The following is a 25,509-nucleotide window of genomic DNA, read 5'->3' as shown; positions in this document are numbered from 1 at the left end:
GGTATAAAATCCAATATTGTCATTATATTATAATTTCTAGCAAAATAATAGAGGAAAATCATTAATTAACATACTTATATACCAATAGTAAAATTGCAATAAAAAATGTTCATGAAAAGTAATTCTAACTAATTCAAAAAGAAACTTGAGAAATTACAATTTCAGGCTATCAAGAAGAAGACAACATTGGATCAGGAAGTCATCGGCCATATACGAAAACTTAGGAATAAAACACTATAAAAATGAAGAACACAATAACATTAAAATTTATAGATGAATTCAAATCATGGCAAAATTACAAAGTAATAAACTTAATAATATTTACAGTATATATTTACCAAAAAACATACGAATAATTTTATTTATGTCTATGCTAGCTTCAACTTTGCGTAATCAAACAAAAAATTTACACGTATACATATTTAGACAGATACACGTACATGCTTTAAACACAAATTTTTATTACTATATTTCGAAAAATTTTCAAAGAAATAAAACTTTAGAAAAAAATATTTTTGACTTATCAGAAACTTTGGGAAAAAAAGGGAAAATTGCATATATCACTCCTGTGAAATGTCGATTTTGCTAATAACTCCCTATGAATTTTTTTAAGCTAATAACCCCTTGTGATTCAAAATTTGTAGCATACACACCATTTCCAGTTAAAAATTGACAAAATACCCTTACTTAAATAAATAATTAAATTAATTTTATTTTATAATTCTATATTTAATTGAGTAAAATAATCAAATTTTATTTAAGTAACTATGAAAATTATATATAATTATTTTATCATAATATTTGTCATACATGAAATATATTTTAATATTAAATTGTATTATAACATTAAGGGCATTTTAGTTATTTTTTAGCCAAAATGGGGTGTATGCTACAGATTTAGAATCATAAGGGGCTTCTAGCTCAAAAAATTTTCATAGGGGATTATCAGCAAACATGCGATTTCACAGGGATGATATATGCAATTTTTCCAAAAAAAAAACACAAAAGCTCCCAAAACGATACCAATAAGGACCACGAAAATAAAACAGTATATGAAAAAGTTCATACTATATGCCATCATTTTAAACTGGCATGTTCGTTTGGGTTTTGTTCATGCCACCCGCAGGGTACTACCCTGCGGGCGACGTGTAACCCCATGATTGGTCAAAATCAATGGGTTCTATGTGGGCCCTACTGATTTTAACCAATCAAAATCCGTCACGCCACCCTGTGGGTGGCATCTACTTAACCGTTGGTTTGAAGCCACATTATGCAGTACTCATAAGCCAATAAAATAAAATTTCATCAAATTGAGTAACATATATAATCAGAAAAAAGAGTGATGCCTAAAAATAAAAATTCGATAATCAAATATCCTAAATAATATTGAATCAGTCATATGTAAGAATTTAATAACCATAATATTCCAAATAACATTGAATCAACCATCGTCCATCACTTTTCAGAATGTTTAAATTAGATTTTTTTTTAAAAAAAAACAAATTAAATTTCACTGTCAAGCTATTAAACTGTTACATTGGGTTTGTCCATATCGCCAAGCTATTGAACTGTAAAGCTACCAATACACACACATTGCGTGTGTAATATAATATGTAAATATAGATATTATATCTTGTTGTCGTGTATATATGGTTTATTTATAATAAATTAATTTAGTTAGTTATGATTATCTATAAAATGAATGAGATATGAATAATATTTTTTTTAACCTCGAAATAAATGAGGTATATAATAATTTTTTTCTGACCAATGAACCAATTAACATAAGTTTATTCTTGAAAACCACAGAAAATATAAATATGATTTTTCCGTTAACACATTATATCGAATAGTTATTTTGCAAATGAAAAACATAACAAACAACAATTTGATGCAAAATTGCTAAATACTTTTATTTTTCATACCGTTCACAACAATACAACTTATATTAACAATATAATTTTAACAAATGTATAACTAAATCAAGTACATATATGATTTTTCTTCTCCTGAAAAATAACATGATTTCTTGGTAATTTACTAAAAGAGAAATGACCGTGAATCAAATACAACAAAAACGCCTGCTTCAACCTTTGAAGCATAAAAAACCAGCAATAATTTTGAATCTCGAATTTAAACATTTGATAAAGATAACTTCAAATTTAGGTAGCAAATTATGAAATTTGGCAATCTTCTTCAAGAGAATCAGTCAAGGTCTCATACATGCAGATGATGGTGTTGCCCATTTGATTTCATTCTCCGGACAATAATCATGATAAATGTTTCAATTAAAGCCATTTAAGCTCAAAATAAATACACATGAAAATAAAGACTATTAATCCTAGAAAAAAGACTATTAACATGCGATCGAATGAATTAATACATAGTAATCTTCGTCTAAACACGATGATTTGATGGCATGATCAATACTAAAAGAATGAAGGTAGAAGTTAAATAACTCCCATAAACTGAAATTGAGAGCAAAGACCTAAATATCAAAATCCTATATGAAATGAAATTATTCCATGTGATAATAAATATGAAATATAATCATGAAAAAAAGTCAGTAGAACTTTAGTTAATAGTTGTGTATGGATAAAGAATTATGCCACATAAAAATAACCTAAATGATGAAGTAAACATTAAAAACTATTTTTTTTTCCCCTTGTGTCTTCGAAAAATCCGTCTTGCGAATACTACCTTTTTTTTTTTTTTTTTTTCAAATTAAATGATTGATTTTGGTCTAAGCTTTCTGCATGTTTTCCTATAGTTTGAAATGTATACTTTTCATAATTAAATTCAAATATAATTTTTAGCCGAGAAATGAAAAAGTAACCACATATAAAATACAAAAGTACCTTAATTTCCATGGCTTCAAGTCGATGGCCCCTGTACTGTAGTAGAACTTGGGAAATTGCAATCTATAGAGGAAATAAATTAAAAAATTTGCAAAGACGTGAGGATAAATTAAAGGACATCAAATTTGCAAAAAATGTGACATGTAAAACAACATCACTGTCATCATCAACCATGCATAAAAAATAAAAAAAAATTCTTCAAGACCATGTATTCCAAACACCCCCCATAAAAAAGTAAATTCCGTCTTCAAAACACATCTACGTGATCTTTATCTCTAAATTTAATGCAAGGCTAAGATAGTAAAAGTGGAAAAAGTTAAAATGTTCACGGGGTTAGAACAAATTGAAGTATCACAAATATAGCTTAAACAACCATAATAAAACAAAGAATAATTTGTAAACAACATAATATAACTAAGATGAAAAGAAACAAAGGCACCTTAAAAAAGATAAGAGGAAACCTGGAAGAAATTGATTGGCTGGATTAAAGGTATTTGACAGATCTTCGAACATCTCCGTCATCTGAGGGACTGTTAATTGGGATTCAAATCCTTAAACGAAGGGCACAATTTTTTTACACACATGTCGTCTAATATAAGGAGATTGGCTAATGTGAATGATCAATGTAAAGGCAGACAGAAATAACTTGCTCGCACTAACAGTCCCTCAGATGGTGGTGATGTTCGGTGGTACTTCTGCAAGTTCCATTTGGCTGTAAATGGTTAGACAGACCTTATTCATTGAAGAAATTTCTTCTTGGTTTATGTGGAAATATATCTCAAAACTATATTGTGTTTGAATCTGCATTAATTATTTATAGTTTTACTGATTTTATATTATCATTAATACTTTTAACTCATGATCTCATATTAATACGTAGTTCAATGAACGCATATGACTTTTGAATGTGAAGGCTTTATTATTTTTAGATTCAAAACTGTAGCTGTAGGAGTTAAAAAAAAATTAGTGTAATGAAGTTTAACGTTTGATGAGTAAACATTTGTACCTTATAAGGGTTCGTCTGTTGGTTTTGGTGTTCAAGGTTTTGAAGATTTGATGAAGGAATAATGAAGCAGTGGAACGCATTCACCTGCGGCAAAACTAAATTAAACCAATGGATAGTTGGTTTAGATTTAATTTAATGAATGGCCGGTTTGATCTCACCTCTTGTGGTCCATCTTTTGCAATTGTAAAGGAATCATGCATGTCTTCGAATCCAATTTAGTGGCTGAAAAACTTTGTCGGCATCGACTGACGAACCAATGAGTTTTGAACTGAAGGATTTGTGGCAAATAAATTTGTTTTGTTTGATGCAGGAGGTAGAAAATGCTCGGTGGTTATGGATATTATTTTCAACATCTCATGACGATTTTCACCCACGATGAGAGAAGAGGTGAGTGAAAGTGAAAGTTGTCATTTAACTGAAGTGGTTTTTTTTCCATTGGTTTTTCCCGAAGCAAATGAAGGGCCTTATTTAAGTGAGGTGATTTTTTAAAATAATTTTTAATTGATTTGGCCATACCAAAATTAATGGGTTATACCAAACAGTTGGTATAATATACTGAGTCTTTATTAAATAGAAAAAGATATGATTTGCAAAGAAAAATAAAATAAACTATTTCACGACAAACATGTACGACATTAATAATCCGAGACAGCATCTGAAAAGGTAAACAAAAACATGAGTCCTAGCATATCAATCGTGTCTCCAACAAGAGCACCATTTCTAGTAATATTAGGACACAACCAATATTCTCTGTGGACTCAAACCTAAGGCAGACATTCGAAACCATACACCTTTGGAAATATGATGGTTGGCGATTACATTTTCTCCCCAGCTCTAGTCGTCACCATGGCCATTCTCGCCATCCTCCTGTGCAGCAGCCATCAATTCGTCAAAGTTTGCTGTTTTTCCCAACACTATTTCAATCTGTAGCAACATAACAAGCTGTATTAAGGAGAGAACTCGATACACAGTATAGTTAGCCCATGATTTTGCTAATCAACTCATTCTATTACTCAGCAATAATGCAGAAAGAAACTTATGCAGGTTTTTGAATATTGATTAGATATGCAGTGTCAAATAACATGCACCGGTTAGAGGAGTTGCTGTCCGTACAAGTCATTTTTTATTATTTGGTCACTAAGATTGAGATATTATAATTTCCCTCTACTTCCATTAGAAAGCTGCTATAGCTAGCGTCCATGAACTACAAAATAGGACTATAGGAGACAAGGAAGCATAATAACTAATTCTGGACATGCAAAGGTTGATAAACCCAATAACTCATGCAGATTAGCTTCCTAATCACATGTGAGCTTAGCCCATAATTACTGACATTTCACCAACTTAAAAGATTTTTATTAGTTAAAATAATTCCGAAACAACTAAAAAGCCCCTTTTGTAAATAAGGATTCACCTTTGCTTTTTGAACGGGCCTGCCCCTTGAATCATCCTTTATCTCCACTGTGGATGTCATGATTTCTGAAAATGGTAAATTAAAACGTGTAAAATACATCTGAAATTTAAGATATACTACCCAATTTAAAAACTCTAAAAAAATGGTAGGTAGTATTGTACTGAAAACTCACTTTTCTCAACAGCAAAACCATTGTTTTTCAATATTTCAGCTATCGAGACGACTGTTGAAATTGCTGTAACAACATAACCAAACTAGAGAATCAGCACGTGTTTACCAAATCGCGCAATTAAAATTTAAAAGCATCATTCAGAATATCAAAAGAGAGTCTTGACAATCAGCAGCAATATACAAACAACAAGGATTCATTCGAGTTAGTTGCTGTTGGCGGGCAGTGTCATGCAAACTACATATCCAGACGAAATTTACTGAGTGATTGATTGATTCATTAGTTTATGAGGCAGAATCAACAACTGGAATGATATTGTTTCATAAATTTATGACAATATCAAAAGAGTCTTAAAATCCTCCTTCAACCTTCTTCCACATAGCTCCATCCATGGTTCATATCAGCAGTTTCATTTACATATCCTAGGTTCCAACAGAAGGTGGATCCATCGTATACCTATGCGCACATGAATTGACTTGACAACATTGCTCGAATTGTTGGGAAAAAAACATTTTACTCAGCTCCAACTCAAGAATGACACCAAAAAAAAATTATGTTTCCTAAAAATAATATTAATCGAGCATACTTGAAATCTCCGAACATCTTCAGTTAAGAAGCATATCTTTCCCGTGAGGTATCATAATACACTTGTTTCTCATTAGCTAAAGAATTTAGATGCTGCCGACATTCGCGGAATCCGGCCAAAACTAAGCTAAAATCTTTAACTCGGTAACCACTAACCAATCATCAGCTTCAAATAAACCAAACTCTCACTAACATAACATAACGAGCATACAAATACACAATAAGTACGAGCAATCGTAATTACCCATTCCAAGAGCCGAAAGCTCCACCTCATTGTACTGTTGCATGTATCTCTACACATTTACGAAAGGAAAACACAAATTAATAAACCTAATTTCAAAAGGACTCACATTTGATTACAGGAGCTGAGATATCGATACCTTGGTGAGATTAACGTAAAAGAAAAGAGGCTTCTTAGTATTGGAGACTTGAATCCGGTTCTTCTTCTGGAATTCCACGATGTTCATCTTGTTCACACCCTCCGTAATCTCCTCCATTAAATTCTCAACTTGCAATCGAAAATTGAACCACGCAGATACTGGAAGATCGCCCTAAAACGTATTCACCCGAGCTTGCTTCCGGTCTTCCTGCTCAAAGTTTGCGGCTGAGATATGATGGAGCTAGGGTTTTTCTTATCAGAGAATTGGGGATTTGCACCAGTTCTACTAATACCTGGATACAAGGAAAGCCCGGACTTTTGGGCTTTTCAGCCCAATATCTATTTGACATTTTCAAAATTTTTATAAAACATAATTAATTAATTAATTTCGACTACATAATTAATTAAATAATTAATTTCAACTCTTTAGTTTACAATTTATATAAATAAAATATTTAAAACATACAAATCCAAGAAATGAATTTTCAAACTTTATCAGTCATTTCGATATATTCTTTTTAAAACACGTCATGATTTTTTTAACCTTTTAACAAATCAATCTTTAACATTTGAAATTTTTGTTTTTTGGAAAGCGCATTTGAATATTTTTCAAGATCAATAGAAATCAAATAAACACAGCATAATAATTTTCTTCTATCTAAATTCTCGTCAATGTCATCTGTAGCATTCTTAATTGAGTCATGTTGCATAGAACGAGATTTGTACAAATTCTTACAACATAAGAAATTTAATGCAAAAAAAAAAAAAAAATTGTTCAAGTTGATGAAGTAGATAAGTATTTGATCAATTATCAGGTGCTCGATTATTTTACCAATATTTTCTTGGACTATACTGTTGCACATAGCTTGCTCAATGCGATTTACCTAACGAGGGTGATTTACAGAGGCTGTTGCGTTAAAATTCGGGGTTTATTCAATGCACACAGAAAGATATTAATTGTTTGTTCTCGCGTCATATAAAAAGATTCGATACAAAAATTCATTTATCAAATATCATGATAAATAACAAAATTTCACGATATAATTGTTATAAATATTGATATACTATGTTGTATTTTTAACAGTATTCATCTTAATTATGTATAATTTGTTTAACTTTTCACAATCAATACAACGTGGCCAATATTCTTTATTGGTGATATATAGATTCACGATTCCAAATCTCCCTAATTACAAAGCCATCTCGACAAAAGATATGTGTTGCGTGCGTTGTGCCTCATATTTCAATTACAGCTAAAAGCATCCACTTTTCATCATGCACACAAATCTATTAATTTTACTTCCTTTTTTTTCCCGAATGTCACCATTAATGTTAATGGATGACTTAGCACGTTTGCACTAGGGAAAAGTAACTACGCACAAATATGTCCTCAACAAAAGAGGGGTTGTTACTAATTAAACACTCCTATATTTTATATATATATATATATATATATATATATATATATATATATATTTTGTTGGACGAAGAGTTTGTTATAATTTTGTACTGAAGAGTTTGTTTGATTTTTGTAAACGATAAAATTTTTTCTATTTTACATTTATTGGAGGTCGGAGGTTCAACGAAAACAACATCAATGGATCAGTATCAAGAGCATACGTATATCCCGTGAATATCGTTTGGACTTGCGTAAATATTTGTCCAAGGTCCAACAATTAATTGGCCGCCTTCATAATTTTCTTCAAAAGTGGGTAAATTAAGCTTATGAAACAAAATGGTCATTGATTCAAAGTTTTACTTTGCCCCGATCCATCTACTCTTTGGTTTCAAAATACAATGCATCTATTATTATTATTATTGTTGTGAAAAAGTAAAAATTTACGGTAAAAAGTAAAAACTCAAAAACTCAAAATTTATCAAATTCTACACTTTATAAAATTTTTCTCTCTTCACAATTGTGTTTTTCTACACAAATGGAGAGACCTATTTATAGATCTCAATTGGAGATTAGTCAAAAATTAATACATCATTAATTACATCATCACACACTAATTTTCAATATTTTACAACTCAATTTTCAACTTTCAACCTTCAACATTCAACAATAAATAATAATATATATTTATATATATTTTCAACACTCCCCCTTGTGATGATGATCATGATAGAATGACTATCTCCATTACGTGTTGTATACTGCCTCGTTAAAAACCTTACTAGGAAAAACCCATTGGGACAAAAACCATAGTAAGGAAAAAAGAGTGCAGCCACGTAAACTCCCCCTGATGTCAACATGAATGATTCTTCACATATTTCGTAGATTGCGCATCCCAATATTATAAATGTGTTTTCTGAATATCGCCGTGGGAAGTGCCTTTGTGAAGAGATCGGATGAGTTCTCACTTGATTGAATGTAACAGATATCAATATCTTTATTCTTCTCCAGCTCTTGAGTGTATGCAAAGAATTTAGGAGGAATATGTTTAGTTCTGTCACTTTTGATGTATCCTTCTTTCATTTGGGCAACACATGCGGCATTATCTTCATACAGTGTGATTGGATTCTTGTCCACTGATAATCCGCAAGAAGTTTGGATATGCCGAGTCATTGATTTAAGCCAGACACATTCACGGCTTGCTTCATGTAGTGCAATAATCTCGGCATGATTTGATGAAGTTGTAACAAGTGTTTGTTTCTGTGATCGCCAAGAGATTGCAGTGCCTCCACGAGTAAATACATATCCGGTTTGGGAACGTGCCTTATGTGGATCAGATAAGTATCCAGCATCAGCATAACCAATTATTCTCTGATTTGTATCTTTTGGATACAAAAGTCCCAAATCCGTCGTTCCTCGTAAATAACGGAATATATGTTTAATTCCGTTCCAGTGCCTCGTCGTTGGACATGAACTGAATCTTGCCAATAAATTTACTGCAAAAGATATGTCTGGTCTAGTGCAATTTGCAAGATACATAAGGGCACCAATGACACTTAGATATGGTACTTCAGGACCAAGAACAACTTCATCATCTTCACATGGACGAAATGGATCCTTTTCTATATTCAATGATCTGACAACCATTGGAGTACTTAAAGGATTTGATTGATCCATATTGAAACGTTTAAGGACCTTTTCTGTATAATTAGACTGGTGAACAAAAATTCCACATTCTTTTTGTTCAATTTGTAAACCAAGACAATACTTGGTTTTTCCAAGGTCTTTCATTTCAAATTCTTCCTTCAAGTATAACATCACTTCTTGAATTTCTTTATTCGTTCCAATGATGTTTAAATCATCAACATATACAGCAATAATCACGCATCCCGATGTTGTTTTCTTGATTAAAACACAAGGGCATATTGGATCATTTACATATCCCTTTTTCATCAAGTGTTCACTTAGCCGATTATACCACATTCGGCCGGATTGCTTTAATCCATACAATGATCTTTGTAATTTCACAGAATAAAATTCTCTGGGTTCTGAACTTTGTGCTTCTAGCATCTTAAATCCTTCAGGGATTTTCATGTATATATCACTATCAAGTGATCCGTATAAATAAGCTGTAACAACATCCATTAGACGCATGTCCAAGTTTTCAGACACTGCTAAACTGATCAAATACCGAAACGTAATTGCATCCATAACAGGAGAATATGTTTCTTCATAATCAATTCCAGGCCTTTGAGAAAAACCTTGTGCAACAAGTCGAGCTTTATATCTCACTATTTCATTTTTCTCATTTCTCTTTCGAATAAAAACCCATTTGTACCCAACAGGTTTAACACCTTTAGGTGTAAGGACTATAGGTCCAAAAACACTACGTTTATTTAGCGAATTTAATTCAACCTGGATGGCATCTTTCCATTTTGACCAATCCTTTCGAGTTTTGCATTCACCAAAAGATTTTGGTTCATTATCTTCATTTACGATGTCACATGCCACATTGTACGAAAATATCTCATCAATATCTTGTACATTCTTTCGGTTCCATATTTTTCCAGTATTAATATAATTGATAGAGATTTCATGATTCTCGTCAGTTTGTGGTTCTGACAAAATATTTTCATCATCGTGTGTTTCTTCTGGAACACCATTTTCTATTTTCTGATCATCATTTTTCTCTATGTATTTTCTTTTCCGAGGATTTTTATCCTTTGAACCGATTGGCCTTCCACGCTTCAGGCGTTTTATGACATCATGAATGTCTTCATTTTGTTTCTTTGGAATTTCAACTCGAGCAGGGGCATTTACAACAGGTATATATGATTTTGTTACCCCTTTTGTGTCTGCAAATGCATCTGGCATTTGATTTGCTATTCTTTGCAAATGCACAATTTGCTGTACATCTTTATCACATTGTTTAGTTCTAGGATCCAAATGTAATAATGATGGTACATACCATGTGATTTCTTTTTCGATGTGTTTCTTTTCTCCCCCTAACATTGGGAAGTTATTTTCATCAAAATGACAATCAGCAAACCGTGCTGTAAACACATCGCCTGTCTGAGCCTCAAGATATCTAATGATTGATGGACTATCATAGCCGATATAAATACCATTCTTTCTTTGAGGTCCCATTTTTGTTCTTTGAGGTGGTGCAATAGGCACATACACCATACATCCAAAAATTCTCAAATGAGAAATATCTGGTTCTTTGCCAAATACAAGCTGCAATGGGGAGTGTTTATGATATGCACTTGGCCTGATGCGAATCAATGCAGCAGCATGTAAAATTGCATGTCCCCATATAGAAATAGGGAGTTTCGTTCTCATAATCATTGGTCTAGCAATCAACTGCAGACGTTTAATCAATGATTCAGCTAATCCATTTTGTGTATGAACATGAGCTACAGGATGTTCAACAGTAATTCCCATCGACATACAATAGTCGTTAAAAGTCTGGGAAGTAAATTCTCCAGCATTATCAAGTCTTATTTTCTTGATCGTATATTCGGGAAATTGATTCCGCAATTTTATTATTTGAGCCATCAATTTTGCAAATGCCACATTCCGAGTGGACAATAAACATACATGTGACCATCTGCTAGAGGCATCGATCAATACCATAAAGTATCGAAATGGTCCACATGGTGGATGAATTGGCCCACAAATATCACCTTGAATACGTTCAAGAAATATGGGTGATTCCTTTTGGATTTTAGCTGGTGATGGTCTTATAATAAGTTTCCCCAGAGAACATGCCTTACACTGAAACTTATTATTCTGAAAGATCTTCTGGTCTTTCAGTGGATGACCACTTGTATTTTCTATAATCCTTCGCATCATTATTGAACCAGGATGTCCCAATCGATCATGTCAATTTGTTAGTATTGAAGAATTTCCAATAACCATATTTGATTCGATTGGACTTATATGTGTATAATGCAATCCAGTAGGGAGCATTGATAATTTCTCAACTACATATTTCTTTCCTGATTTATATGTAGTAAGACACATATATTTCTCATTTCCTTCGGTTATTGTTTCCGTATCATAACCATGAGAATATATATCATTAAAACTCAACAAATTTCTTTGTGATCGTGGTGAATATAAAGCACTATTTATCAAAAATTTTGTACCATTAGGTAACAAAAATTGTGCTTTGCCACATCCTTCAATCAAGTCTACAGGACCTGATATTGTATTCACCATTGTTTTTGTTGGTTTTAATTCCAAGAAATATTTTTCATTTCTGAGGATAGTGTGCGTTGTACCACTATCTGGTATGCAAACTTCCAGTGCATTATTTCCATCTTTGATCATAGCATTTTCCATAATGATCTTCAAAAACAATATGCAATAAAATGAATTAAGAAAGATACATGCAAATTATAATATGTTACAATTTAATTGCAGAATAAAACAATACATGCAAAATATAATATGTTTTACAATATAAAAATTACATTGTTACATTCTTTTCCCACCAGTACATTTAATCAATATCTTCGAAATCATTCAAAAAGTAGGCAGCATCTAAATTCATTGAACCACTTGCATGGTCAATGTTTTCAGTAAAATTGGTCTCTTTTTCTTTCCCCTTTATTGAATCTTTATAGAGCTTACACAGATGCTCAGGGGCTCGACAAGTTCTTGACCAATGTCCTGGAGTGCCACATCTATAACAAACACTCTCAGTTCTTTTTGGATGATTTTCATTTTCACCCGTATTATCATGCTGCCTCTTTTGTGGGTGGTTCGTGACGTTCCTTTGAGATGAGTTATTGAAATAACTATCTCTTTTATTTTCAAATCCACGGCCTCGACCACGACCGCGATCATTTCTACGCCCACGTCCACGCCCACGTCCTCGTCCACGACCTCGACCAAAATCTTGTCTATATCTTTGATTTTGGTTTTCATTTTTACTTACGACATTTGCTTCAGGAAATGCCGTTGAACCAGTAGGTCTGGACTGATGATTTCTCATGAGCAATTCATTATTCTTTTCCGCCACGAGTAAACATGCGATGAGTTCTGAGTATCTTGAAAATCCACGCACTCTATATTGCTGTTGTAGAGTTATATTTGATGCGTGGAATGTGGAAAATGTCTTTTCAAGCATTTCCATCTCAGTAATATTATGCCCACAAAATTTCAGCTGTGAGACAATTCGATACATCGCAGAATTATAATCACTCACCTTTTTAAAATCTTGGAATCTTAAAGTATTCCATTCATCTCGTGCGGTCGGAAGTATAACTTCCCGTATATGCTCAAAACGTTCTTTTAACCCTTTCCACAAAATCATTGGGTCTTTTTCGGTCAAATATTCACATTTCAACCCCTCATCAAGATGTCTGCGTAAAAATATCATCGCTTTTGCTTTATCTTGTGAGGATGATATGTTATTTTCTTTGATAGTTTCGTTAAGACCCAATGACTCGAGATGCATTTCTACATCGAGGGTCCATGGCATATAATTCTTTCCGGTTATATCAAGTGCAATGAATTCGAGTTTCGCCAAGTTCGACATGGTGGTACTAGAAAATAACAATGCATTTTATTAGTTAATTTCCATAAATATGACAATACAAAATAATGGAAGAACGTAAATTACAAGTGCGTATACAAATAGAGAAAAAATATGTGTTGGAAAATCGCTGGTGAGTAAAAGACTCGTGAGCATGATGATCATAGTCGTTATGAAAAATATCCTTATAAATGTCATCATTTCCATCTTCGAAAAAACCGAGGATAAAATATTTTGAGAGAAAGAATGAATTTGGTGTGATTGAAAATGAGTTTGAGTGAACATATTTATAGGGCAAAAACTAGCCGTTTTGTTACCGTTTGTGACCGTTGGGGGTAAAGAAAAAATTGAGTATGTGTTGAATAAAAATTCGTGATAATCATGTAATGCATATAATGATAATCATAATTAAATAATTATGTATATCATATCACATTATTATAAGGTCAGTGTCGTAGATAGCCTTTTATATAATGTTGTGAAATTATACCAATATAGTTAGTATAAAGTCAGGTATAGTATATCATATCACATTATTATAAGATCGGTGTCGTAGACAACCTTTTATATAATAACATGAGATTATACAAATATGGTTAGTATATAAATACACAATAATATATATCATATCACGTTATTATAAGGTCAGTGTCATAGACAACCTTTTATATAATAACATGAAATTATATTAATATAGTTAATATATATACATAATAAATATATATCACGTTATTGTTTAAAAACCTTAGAGGCTTTTATACTTGTCGTATCCCTTACCGGGAGTGTGGGATGTCGTCTTAACATCCTCCCAGGATTTATAACAAGTTTTGAAAAAAACTTATTTTTTTTCATAACATGATATTATATATTAATATATACACAATAAAAATATATAAACAGTAAAATAAAAATTCTTACTTGTTGAATATTTTTGACTTCTTCTTGTATTTTGGAGCGTCGGAAAATATAGAGAACCTTCGAGCGATCGTGCTGATAACGTGTTGTGAAAAAGTAAAAATTTACGGTAAAAAGTAAAAACTCAAAAACTCAAAATTTATCAAATTCTACACTTTATAAAATTTTTCTCTCTTCACAATTGTGTTTTTCTACACAAATGGAGAGACCTATTTATAGATCTCAATTGGAGATTAGTCAAAAATTAATACATCATTAATTACATCATCACACACTAATTTTCAATATTTTACAACTCAATTTTCAACTTTCAACCTTCAACATTCAACAATAAATAATAATATATATTTATATATATTTTCAACAATTATTATTATTATTATTATTATCTATTACCAGTGTCTTATTACATGCATCGCACGCTTAAAATTTGAGATAATTATCACACTTGATAATTTTTTTTATTTTCAAATTAATGCTTTTTTCATATTTTAAAATTAGGAGGAATATCTCAAAATTTAATAATATAGATAAATAAAATAACACTTTTATAAATATAAAAAATTTTCTAAAGTGGATAAGATATATGTTGTATATAGATAATTTATGAATGATTAAAATAGGTTCTTTATTATAATTTTTTTATTAAATAATAATTTGTAACTTTGTTATTCGATAGACATATTCGGTACTTAAAAAATGTTATACTAGAAACGTTACATACGAAGACGATATACCATCGACACCACTATATATAATATGAGTTAAGGATTATACAACTGTTCATATCTCGTAATATTATCGTTTAAAGTTATAAAATTTGTCATTAGATTAAGATTAACCTAAGCAAAACCTATAACATCAGCGTGTAGAGTGTACGGTTGATTAATAAGGATTGGATAAGGATTTAAAAAAAAAAAGGAAATGCCTCCACACGAGTCACCAAACATTGGAACCTACGTGTCCACGAACCAAAACATTTGTCATTTTATTCACACGAAAAATCTGGCACAGAATCGAAGAATCATGCACCCTCTTTCCCCTATTATTTTTCTATATAAGTCCATAGATATCGCTTCTCATTTCTCCTATTACACCGCCCATAGATTTTCTATTATCATATTATTATATGCTTCTTCAAATCCCATTTATAAAAAAAAAAAAAAAAATTGCGTAAATTTAGCGATAAATTTTGGAGTAATTAAGATGAAGGAAAACAAGAGCAACCCATTGCAGCTATCGTCTTTGAATCACATCTCTTTGGTCTGCAGATCAGTGGAGGAATCCATTGATTTCTACCAGAATGTTCTTGGGTTTGTACCAGTCAGGAGGCCTGGATCATTGAAGTTTGATGGGGCTTGGTAAATTTTATTCAAAATGGAATTTGGTTAAAATGTGAATCAAGATTCAATTTTTTTTTTGAAATTCTTGTGATCTTTAATTTGATTTGCAGGTTGTTTGGACATGGGATCGGGATACATTTGCTGCAGTCGGATGATCCAGGAAATATTCCCAAGAAAACTGTGATTAATCCCAAGGACAATCACATTTCTTTTCAGGTGACTACGTTTATCTAATTATAAATAAATTTTATATTTTATGTGAATTTAGTTCATTAATTAAAAAAATAGTTTCACGTTATATGGAAAAAGATATATCATTATCGGAATATGAAATATTTATATAGTGCAAACCAATAAATGCTGAGGGAAAATTTCAGAATCATATCTATGCTTGGTGGCTGCACTTGATAATAGCCCCTTTCGACATTTTCTTAGTTGATACATGAAGTGTCACGTTTTGATTGTCAACGTATTTACTTTTGAAGAGTTTCAAAAATAATATCAAAGATTTTAATGAATTTCCACATACATTTTATAAAATTATTTTTTGAGAGATGTTTCTGGATTATAATAAAATCTCATAAAATAACCGGAAAAATCAATCGACAACTGAAAATATTAAATGGATATATTCTAACATTTTGAACCGTAATCGATTATAACAGTGTGAGAGCATGGCGACGGTGGAGAAGAAGTTGACGGAGATGGGTATCGATTGGGTGCGGCAGAGAGTGGAGGAAGGCGGTATATACGTGGACCAGCTCTTCTTCCACGACCCGGACGGTTTCATGATCGAAATATGCAACTGCGACAACCTTCCGATGGTACCGTTGGCTGAGGAGATGGTACGTTCTTGCTCCAGGTTGAATCTGGTGCAGCAACAACCGCAGCAGCAGATCAAGTTCCCCGTCGTACTACCTTAGATATTTGGAATATAATGGGAAGTTAGTTCGAATGTGTACATTCCGTGTTTTAATAAAAAATTTTAGTGTCTTGCATAAATTTGGTATGGTGCATCTCCTAGAGCTTATATGGAAAAGTTGTTTGAGTTCTTGTTGCGTCCATTTCAGATTATCCTCCCCACTTGATCGTCACATTGAACCTTAAATCGAAATCATCAATCAAACGTTGCTCTTAACTTATAAGAGTCATATCAATGTAGGTCGATTATCATTATTTTCTTTGAAATATCGATTCTCTAAGATATGGATCTTAAAATGATTATCACCACCAATTTATAGGGATCTGAACCCACATCAAGTCCGGTTCGGCGGAGTGAGTCTAGACTCGACATACCGGGTTCACATGTCGTCAAAGTCTCACCAAAAATATATTTATTAATATATATTATATATATTTATATATATAATATATATGTATATAGAGTTTTGCTATGCTAGCTATCTCCGGTGCCCACCTTCATGTCCATCTATGAGGTGTCAATCATCCGATGGATAAGATCAATCATATACAAATTGTTCATCTAATAGATGAGTGTCACCTCATAGGTAGACATGGAGGTGGGCAACATAGTTAAACTATATGTATATATATATATATTAATAATATATAAATATATTAAATAAGCAACATGTTATCCAAAATTTGAATATATAATATTTTTGGGTTGAAATGATTTAATATATATTATGATATTTTTAATATGAAAATATATTATTATAAATTTTTTAGTTTTTAATTATTAATTAAATAAAAATGATATATTTTAACTTGTGATGATATTTTTTGTTTTAAATATTGTTAATATAAATTTGAAAAATATATTTAATGATGTTTTATTAAAAATTTTTTTAATTTATTTAAATTTTTTATTTAATAAAATTTAAATTATATAAAATTTAACGAGTTCATCAAGTCTAATTCCATCTAGTTCACGAGACGAGGCAGAACGAAATCTTCTACTACACTTGGTTGGTAAAAAAAATTTCGTTTGCACAAATTATTAAAAATTAAATTCACTAAACAACATGGATAAAATATAATTAATCATTGATAAAATTTTTGATTCACTTTTTTTTTTCAATTAAAATGGCCAATAAATTGTGTCACAATCACAATAAATGAGTAAAACAATGTATTGATAATATTTTTAATTGAAAAAATAGGTGAATCAAAAATTTTATCCATGATTAATTATATTTTGTTCATCAATGTTGTTTAGTGCTTTAATTTTTAATAATTTGTGCAAACAGAATTTTTTTAACAAAGTATAGCACAGTTTGTAGTACCAAGTGTACTAAAGGATTTCGTCCCGAATAGGACTGGGCGTGTCTTTAGTTTGTCTTACACCCCGCTACCATTCCTACCTATTTCGTACCAATATTAACAAAATTATGCCATAACATTGTACAATAGTCAATATATAGCTACGTGAGCTTTATATGTATGTATCTTTGAAACAACAATGATTATATTAAATATGTACGGACAATAAATTGTCATCATATTATCTTATTATTCATTATCGTCAAATCCAAATATTTAATTTGGAGATCTACAATGGTGTTCCCGAATTCAATATAATAACTTTTTCATTATCTTTTTTTTTTTTGTTATTGAATAAGCAATGAGAATAATATTCCAACATCTCATTAACCATCATTGTCGGTTATTATTAAATCCAAATATTTAATTTGGAGATCAACAACGTCGAGTATGATATTTACAAATTCAATATAATCATTTTTTTAATCTTTTAATGTATTTTTAACAAGCTAATGGGAATACATTAATATTTGTTATATAATTACATAAGTAATTCATATTTTCAAATTTTGAATACATGCACAACAGAAATAAATGTATTTTCTGAAAAAATGGTTTTAATCAATAAGGAACTCGATGTCCACCAACTAAATAGATATGAATATTAAAAGCAATAATATCAAATTAATATCACATTATTTAATAAATATATATTTTAAAAACTTCGTTTATTTCTGGACAAGTCCCCAGCCCAAAAATCCAAACCACAGGGATCAATCCATATATGGGCCACATAAAGCCCATATTAGTTTTAGGCCCAGTAAACTCACGTGGAAATGGAGCAGATGTCTCTATGGTCCAAAATGCCATTTACCTCTTCAAATCCACAAGTTCCCGTTGATGCTGTCATTCGAGGGCACCAAACCTGTCTCCATTGCGCTTCCCTTTTGATCGATCAAACCAGGTAAAATGTTAAGATTGGGCAATTGGGTTGCTTAATAAGATTGATGTGTTTTGTGGGAGTATGAAGGCTAGTTATCATTTCCATATCTTGTTATTCAAACTCGTAACTCGTGGCCAGAAATCATGGATGGATGTTATACCAGATTCTGTGGATGTGTGGACTAGTAATTTATTGTTTGCTGAATTGTTCTATTTTTTCATAATTTGAGGGTTTCGAGTTTTGATACTTTTTAGCACTTTGAGAATGTACATACAAGCCTGCGGAAGCACTTTGTCGGGTGTATGCGGAAGTGTGAGTTTGATCTAAATGTTGTTAGCTAGTAAAGGAGTTGCTCGCCATGTGGGATTCGATATTTGATGTATGTTATCTGAATCTCATGTTTTACTCTTTTATTTGTTTGCTCTGCACTTTTCTGTTATTTGTTTGCTCTGCACTTGTCTGTATGCCTCAAATTGGAATGGACAAATAGAGAAACTATTCACTGTCATTACTTGGATGAGAATGACACAGATGATTTGATAATTTTCCAGGTTTGTTTTGTTTGAATTCATTTGTGTCTGTGAAAACTTGTTTTTTTATTTTTGTCTGTGAGTGTTCATATATCCATTTTGGAATGGGCTTCAACGGCATAAGCGTTCCTTTTTACTTGTTCCGTTAAATTCTAAATCCAAATTGACGGAAAACCAAATGGGTAAAAAAACGTGAAAATATGGGACTAAATCGAGTCGGGAAACACCCAAAAGATATGGGACTAAACCGAGAATTTTCCCTCACTTTCACCCAGGAAATTGAGTGTTCTTCCCAAAACCCAACCCGGGCGGAAGTGAGAAATAAGCATATTGGAACGATCCCAAGGTTGTGTTGGAAAATCCATTTCAGGTGAGTTTTCGATCCCTAATTTCTTTGTTTAGGGATTTATGATCGATGAGGATTTGAATTGGGTGTTTTAATCGGGAGAAATGATTGGTTTTACGGTGTAAAATGGCTTTAGAAGTTATGTTATTGTTCGTTAGTTTCAGATCTTTGCGATTTCGGATTTGTGATGGAGAGTTTTCATTTGTTTCAGGCGTCATTTGCATTTGATAAAGATTCGTGTTTGTTTGCGGAGTAAATATTTTATGTTTTTAGCAAGTTTTGGAAATGATCAATCTTTGAGTTGAGGTTTTTGCAAAAACTTTTTAATTGAATAGATATGTGTAATCCTAGTTTTAATATTACCATGGTTGAATGATTGAATTGAGAGCTCCTTCGAACAATGGCTTACCCAATAACACCATGGCAAAGGAGAATTAAGAAAGTTGAGATGCGTGTGGTTTTAGATTTAGTTTCTTTTCTTCAAATCTGTTGAAGCACATAAAAATATTTGTTGTTGAGAGAATAAGTGCAGTTTGTGAGAAGCTTATGGGAGCAGAGGGAACTAAAAAAAAGCAATGTGAAGCCGTCAGTAGATGGTTGGGGGAAGTTGAGAAAATCTGAGGCTTGTCCATTTAGAAACGATTTGCTGTAATGTAGCATATATTCAGTAGGACCTTCAATATCAGTTTCACCATGCCAATGTCGGCCACTTGTTGTCCCATTTTCGAGTTTGTTAAATTTCAAAAGACCCCAACTTGGATATAAAATGGAAGGTTATAAAATGATTAGAGATATATGGATATATTTTCAATTGTTGGAAGTTTGGTTCAATACTAGTAGAAATGTTAAAGGCTTGTTTGACTATTTTATATCATGAGCTTCTTGATGGTTCTTATCCTTTCTGTTTTGTTATTGTTCTGTGCATCGTCTATCCATCTTTTCGGGTTTAAAAATCAGGGTCTCTGTACTGGTGATTATTAATTCTTTTTCTTCACGATTTTATGAAGAAAAAAAAAATCAATAATCACTTTTTTAGAAGTTGCAAGCACTCCTTAAATATGAGAGTAGCTTTCTGATCCACAGTCGGTGATTCAGCAACGCATATTGGTGAAATCAAATTTATTAGTTTAGTCCTAACTCTTAAGTGAGATTAATTTTACACAAACATTCTAAATTTATTCTCAAATTTGTATATATATTTACATTTATCAGAAGTAAGCAACTTTAATAATGCATAACTTCCTATGCTTTATGTACATATATCATATAGCAATATAAACAAGTTCTCTCTATGCCCATGTTTGCAGGCCCACTCGATAATAGATTTACTGAGAACCTAAATTCATAGAAAACAAAGAAGAAGAGGAAGAAATTGATGGCAAGTACTGCGTGCTTCATGATAGTAAGCAAAAACGATATCCCCATTTACGAAGCTGAAGTTGGTACAGTTCCCAAAGTATGATTCTTTTCGACCCCCGTCAATTTTAGATTTTTTTTAATTTCATTTTGGCCATTATGGCAATATGATTTATTCTAATAATTTTGAGATCTGAAGAAAGAAGAGGCTGCTCATCAACACCAATTCATATTACATGCTGCTTTAGATATTGTTCAAGATGTGGCGTGGACTACAAGTGCTATGTGAGAAACCTACATGATTAATTTGGAAAAAAATTCTTGTTTATTGATTTTATTTGTGGTGTTGACACTCTCATCCCTGTTTTTGTTTTGTGAATTAGGTTCCTGAAAGCAATTGATAGATTTGATGATTTGGCGGTGTCTGTATATGTAACTGCTGGTCATATCCTTTGATTTGTTTTCATTGGTTCAATCATGTGCATTCTTTTTTTGGAAAACGCTTGGATAATTATGATACTTATTTCTATTACTGTATTTATTATGTGCTCTGGCTCGCCAGTATGAGTAAATGTCAGTTGATGCTTAAAATTTTCAAACTACAAGCCTTCTCATGTCAAGTTGGATTTAATTATTCTTATGTTTTGATTGATGTGGATCTCAAATTTATCTTTTTTTTCCGATTCGTATTAGTTGGCATTGATGATATTGAAGCAACTTTAATAAGCATAATTGATCCACTTTATATTTTTCTTAAACCAATTATGCTCATACATACTCGACTGATGCTGCTCCACGATTCTCGTAATGATGATGGAATTAAGAGCTTCTTCCAAGAGGTTCATGAGTTGTACATTAAGGCAAGTTTTATATGCGTTGTGTATTTGAAGTTTGCTTTATATTCTTATAGAAGCCATATGGTAGCTCGCTCAGATGTCCATCCAAAACCACTCTTACCTCAGAAAAATCTTCACTAAAAACTAAAGTTTCTAATGTTTTTCCAAATACTGTAAGTAACTGGACTATATGCTACTTGCCATCGTTCTATAGTACAAATTCAGCCAAAAAAATTACATGCTGAGATATTTGTTGGAGTGAAATTGCTGATTGCTGTGTTGATATTTTCCAGACAGTTCTCAACCCTCTTTATCTCCCTGGGAGTCGCATCACTTCATCGCATTTCGACACTAAAGTTCGAGCCCTTGCTAGAAAGTATCTGTGATAGTCCTTCCTTTTATTTTGGAGTCACATGTTAACTTGGATAATTTTTCAAGAATTCTTCATATGGCTTCAGCTGTTATTAATTTACTGTAAAACTACATGAGGATCTTTTGTTGTTTCATTTTTTCAACACTTTTTGCTATGAAATATTCTGGTTTTGCGATACTCATTAAGGATGTCATGTGGCTACAACAAATCCAACATGTGTGTCATGTTTCAGTATATCACTGTGAAGGACCTTTTGTGTGTTCCCTCTGTTTATTCTTTTAAAAATTATTATTATTATAAATATAATTTTTTTTTGTTCGTTTATTTTTGGTTATTATTATTATTATAAATATAATTTTTTTTGTTCGTTTATTTTTGGATTTAAACTACGTGGATGAATCAGAGTAGTCTCCTCGGGTGTCAGCATGCACGTGTCGTATAAGATACGGAAAACCGTGCTTAGGACATGAAAACAAGGCCACTTGTATGTATCAAATTCATGTTGACTTTGAGGTTTCCTTTGGAGTAGGGATATCGTTCTTAATTATCTCAATTATTATTATTACTAGCCACGAAGTTGTATGTGTATGGTAATATTTGAATATGATTTTATTTTAGAGTAAAATTTATTTTGGTATACGAACTAGTGATAAATTGTCAAATTGGTACATAAACTATTGAAAATGGCTTAATTGGTACACGATCCAACTAAAAAGTCGATTTTATCCTTTAGTAAAATTGCTTTTAAGTCCAATTATTTTTACTAAATTCAACTAAGTGCATATTTTATTTTAAAATAATTTTTATTTATTAAAAGTGTAAAACAAATTTATATTAATTTTAATATTATAAGAAATAAGTACTTTACTATTTTTATAATATATTTATATTTTACTTATTAATAAATTATTTATTCAAATATAATATAATTTTAAAATATTAATAAATATATAATCAAATGATATTTTTTCTATCTATATTAAATAATTATCCACTTTTTTTGAAAAAAAATTGAAATAAAAATTATATATTAATAAATCCACACTCAATAAATAAATCATATAAACGATTAAAATATATTTAATACAGATAAAAATATAACAAAATAAATATTTATTTATTTATTTTTAAATTTAAGCATGAGTAAAAAAATACAAACTTAAAAAATATTAAATCAGGTGTAGAAATTTTAGGTCATTAGAATAGCGTAAATTGAGACAATAATTACAATTTTTTTCTATTAGATTTGTTTTGTCATGACATAAATTAATGTTGAACATTTTTTTTTTGAATTACCAACATAACAATACTAGATTTTGGAAAAATAAAATGATGATTATGTTTTCTTCAACAGTTTAAAAACAAGATTAATGAGCTCCGGTTATATATATTTATTTTATTATATTTTTATTAATATATTATAATATTTGTTGTTGTATAATTTGACTTGAGAATCATTTATCATGATATAATTTTAAATAAATATGATATTTTTAAAATTAATCAATAAATAACTTTGAAAATAAAATTATGTACCTAATCAAATTTTACTAATATTAATTGGAATTAGTAGCAATTTAGATTAAGGATAAACTTGATCTTTTAATTTGATCATGTACCAATTAAACCATTTACAATAGTTCATGTACCAATTTGACATTTTATCAATAGTTCATGTATAAAAATGAATATTACTCTTTTGTAATTTCTTAATAAGTCTTATTAGCATGTTTTTTTAAAATCATAAATTTTACAATAAATAATTTAAATAATCAACACGGTGTTTGCAAAAAGTAGGGATATGAGCTTATAAATTGGAGAGAGTGGCCTTCATAAGTTTGAAAAAAATGAGGATAGAAGGTTATAAATTATAATTGAGGTGATCAATTTTACATTATTGTCTAAATTCAACGAGGTTATAAATTGGAGAGAGTGGTTTTCATAAGTTTGAAAAAATGAGGATATGAGGTTATAAATTATAATTGGGGTAATCAATTTTACATTATTATTTTCATTGTTGAATTCAGACGTGAATAAATTTGAGGGCTAATTTAAGATTTCTACTTTTAAAACCAAAATAGTTTTTATAAGAAGTTCATCTATTATCAAATAGTAAAGATAATTATTATTATGATTAGTATTATATGACGTTTCGTACCTCTTGTCTCTTGAGATTGAATTCATGCAATAAACAGATATTTATGTTATTGTATCACAAGTGAGAGTATCACACCTATTATTTTAAACTTTTAGTGGTATTTAATTAATATAATCAACATCAACCAAAGACATACAATAGGAGTATAATTCAAAACCACATAGGCTTCTTATGTAGAAAGGGCAAGGCTACAAATACAAAAAAGAAAGATAGTTTTTAAACGATTAAGATTGAATTATTGATTGAAAACGAAGACAAATCATGAAAAAACATTTAAAAGATCAAATTTGCAGTTTCTCTTTAAAATGAAATTCATCTTGGATGAATTTTAAATCCATTAAGCTATATCAATAAAAAGTAGATTTGAACTTCACCAAATATAATAAGTCATTTCCACAGTAATATGAATTTCAAATCATGTGTGATTTCGATTATTTCGATTCAAATGCACTTTGTAATTAGTAGCATTTTATTTGATCTCGTCAAACATTTTGTGCGGGCATAACACCGTTTGGTGCAAATCTTTTTTAAAAAACTAATTGGAAAGTTATTACTAAAACTTGAAGGATGTAACTTTTTCTTTTAAAAACAAATAATAATAATATTTGGGACAGCTTAAAATTGACGATTTGGGTGGAGGATGAAGGAATATATGTTAGGATATCAACATAAGTCGTACATTGGTAGATCAAAGAAATAATCATGGGTTAATAAATGGAATGATATCTTCATTGGTATGAGGCCTTTTGGGTGGGTTCCCAAAAACAAAAACCATGAGGGTTTATACCCAAAGTGGACAATATCATACCATTGTGGAGATATCCGGATTTCATTGATCTAACAAGTGGTATCAGAGCCATGGTCTGATCGAACCAATGTGGTGGAATCCTCGGAATTAAAAACGAAGGAGGTGAGGCTCCCGGTAAGATCCGTGTTAAGCTCTCGAGGGGTGATGCTCCCGGGAATTCATGTAAGACGTGTGCCTCAACGCAGTGTAGTGGAGTAGCCTCGATTGGAGACGGATTGAGGGGAGGCGCGGACCATGTGAATAATGGTGTGACTTCGTTTGAGGGGAGGATTGTTAGGATATCAACCTAAGTCCCACATTGGTAGATCAAGAAAATAATCATG

General features: G+C 31.1%; 3 protein-coding genes across 7 annotated transcripts; 2 read left to right on the top strand and 1 right to left on the bottom strand.

Moving 5' to 3' along the window:
• Window positions 1-4,428: 4,428 nt before the first annotated feature.
• Window positions 4,429-6,697, bottom strand: LOC140865068 (uncharacterized protein At2g34160-like). Its single transcript, XM_073269576.1, has 5 exons — window positions 6,413-6,697; window positions 6,277-6,325; window positions 5,451-5,513; window positions 5,279-5,343; window positions 4,429-4,788 (listed from the first exon to the last, which is right to left on the bottom strand). Exons 1-5 carry the CDS (start codon window positions 6,527-6,529, stop codon window positions 4,699-4,701), a joined length of 384 nt encoding a protein of 127 aa, XP_073125677.1. The 5' UTR covers window positions 6,530-6,697; the 3' UTR covers window positions 4,429-4,698.
• An 8,633-nt stretch (window positions 6,698-15,330) lies between these two features.
• LOC140866472 (glyoxylase I 4-like) lies at window positions 15,331-16,663 on the top strand. Its single transcript, XM_073271466.1, has 3 exons — window positions 15,331-15,628; window positions 15,721-15,826; window positions 16,276-16,663. Exons 1-3 carry the CDS (start codon window positions 15,474-15,476, stop codon window positions 16,531-16,533), a joined length of 519 nt encoding a protein of 172 aa, XP_073127567.1. The 5' UTR covers window positions 15,331-15,473; the 3' UTR covers window positions 16,534-16,663.
• A 2,057-nt stretch (window positions 16,664-18,720) lies between these two features.
• On the top strand, window positions 18,721-22,408 carry LOC140865906 (transport protein particle 20 kDa subunit). 5 transcript variants are annotated; one of them, XM_073270743.1, is made up of 8 exons: window positions 18,736-18,800; window positions 19,034-19,158; window positions 19,585-19,679; window positions 20,963-21,111; window positions 21,211-21,296; window positions 21,395-21,459; window positions 21,789-21,871; window positions 22,141-22,408. In XM_073270743.1, exons 4-8 carry the CDS (start codon window positions 21,031-21,033, stop codon window positions 22,231-22,233), a joined length of 408 nt encoding a protein of 135 aa, XP_073126844.1. In that variant the 5' UTR covers window positions 18,736-18,800; window positions 19,034-19,158; window positions 19,585-19,679; window positions 20,963-21,030; the 3' UTR covers window positions 22,234-22,408. The 5 variants fall into 5 exon arrangements, with proteins under 5 accessions (XP_073126846.1, XP_073126843.1, XP_073126847.1 ...); XM_073270742.1 differs by lacking the exon at window positions 19,034-19,158 and having other exon boundaries at window positions 18,722-18,800; XM_073270746.1 differs by lacking the exon at window positions 19,034-19,158 and having other exon boundaries at window positions 18,722-18,800; window positions 21,789-21,875; window positions 22,145-22,408.
• The last annotated feature ends 3,101 nt before the right edge of the window (window positions 22,409-25,509 follow it).

This window comes from Henckelia pumila, chromosome 4 (genome assembly GCF_033568475.1).
Source record: "Henckelia pumila isolate YLH828 chromosome 4, ASM3356847v2, whole genome shotgun sequence".
In the NCBI taxonomy this organism is placed as follows: domain Eukaryota; kingdom Viridiplantae; phylum Streptophyta; class Magnoliopsida; order Lamiales; family Gesneriaceae; genus Henckelia; species Henckelia pumila.
Note: the sequence above shows the minus strand (reverse complement) of the source record. Positions and strands in the feature narration are given on the sequence as shown.

Excerpts from the sequence above, each read along its gene's own strand:
- LOC140865068 (XM_073269576.1), bottom strand. The coding sequence starts at position 6,529 with ATGGAGGAGATTACGGAGGGTGTGAACAAGATGAACATCGTGGAATTC. Across the intron at positions 5,514-6,276 it reads GCTTTCGGCTCTTGGAATGG|CAATTTCAACAGTCGTCTCG; the intron begins GTAATTACGATT and ends ATGTTGTTACAG. Across the intron at positions 5,344-5,450 it reads TGGTTTTGCTGTTGAGAAAA|AAATCATGACATCCACAGTG; the intron begins GTGAGTTTTCAG and ends TACCATTTTCAG.
- LOC140866472 (XM_073271466.1), top strand. The coding sequence starts at position 15,474 with ATGAAGGAAAACAAGAGCAACCCATTGCAGCTATCGTCTTTGAATCAC. Across the intron at positions 15,629-15,720 it reads TTGAAGTTTGATGGGGCTTG|GTTGTTTGGACATGGGATCG; the intron begins GTAAATTTTATT and ends TTTGATTTGCAG. Across the intron at positions 15,827-16,275 it reads ACAATCACATTTCTTTTCAG|TGTGAGAGCATGGCGACGGT; the intron begins GTGACTACGTTT and ends CGATTATAACAG.
- LOC140865906 (XM_073270745.1), top strand. The coding sequence starts at position 21,031 with ATGGCAAGTACTGCGTGCTTCATGATAGTAAGCAAAAACGATATCCCC. Across the intron at positions 21,460-21,788 it reads ATATGTAACTGCTGGTCATA|CTCGACTGATGCTGCTCCAC; the intron begins TCCTTTGATTTG and ends TGCTCATACATA. Across the intron at positions 21,872-22,140 it reads TTCATGAGTTGTACATTAAG|ACAGTTCTCAACCCTCTTTA; the intron begins GCAAGTTTTATA and ends GATATTTTCCAG.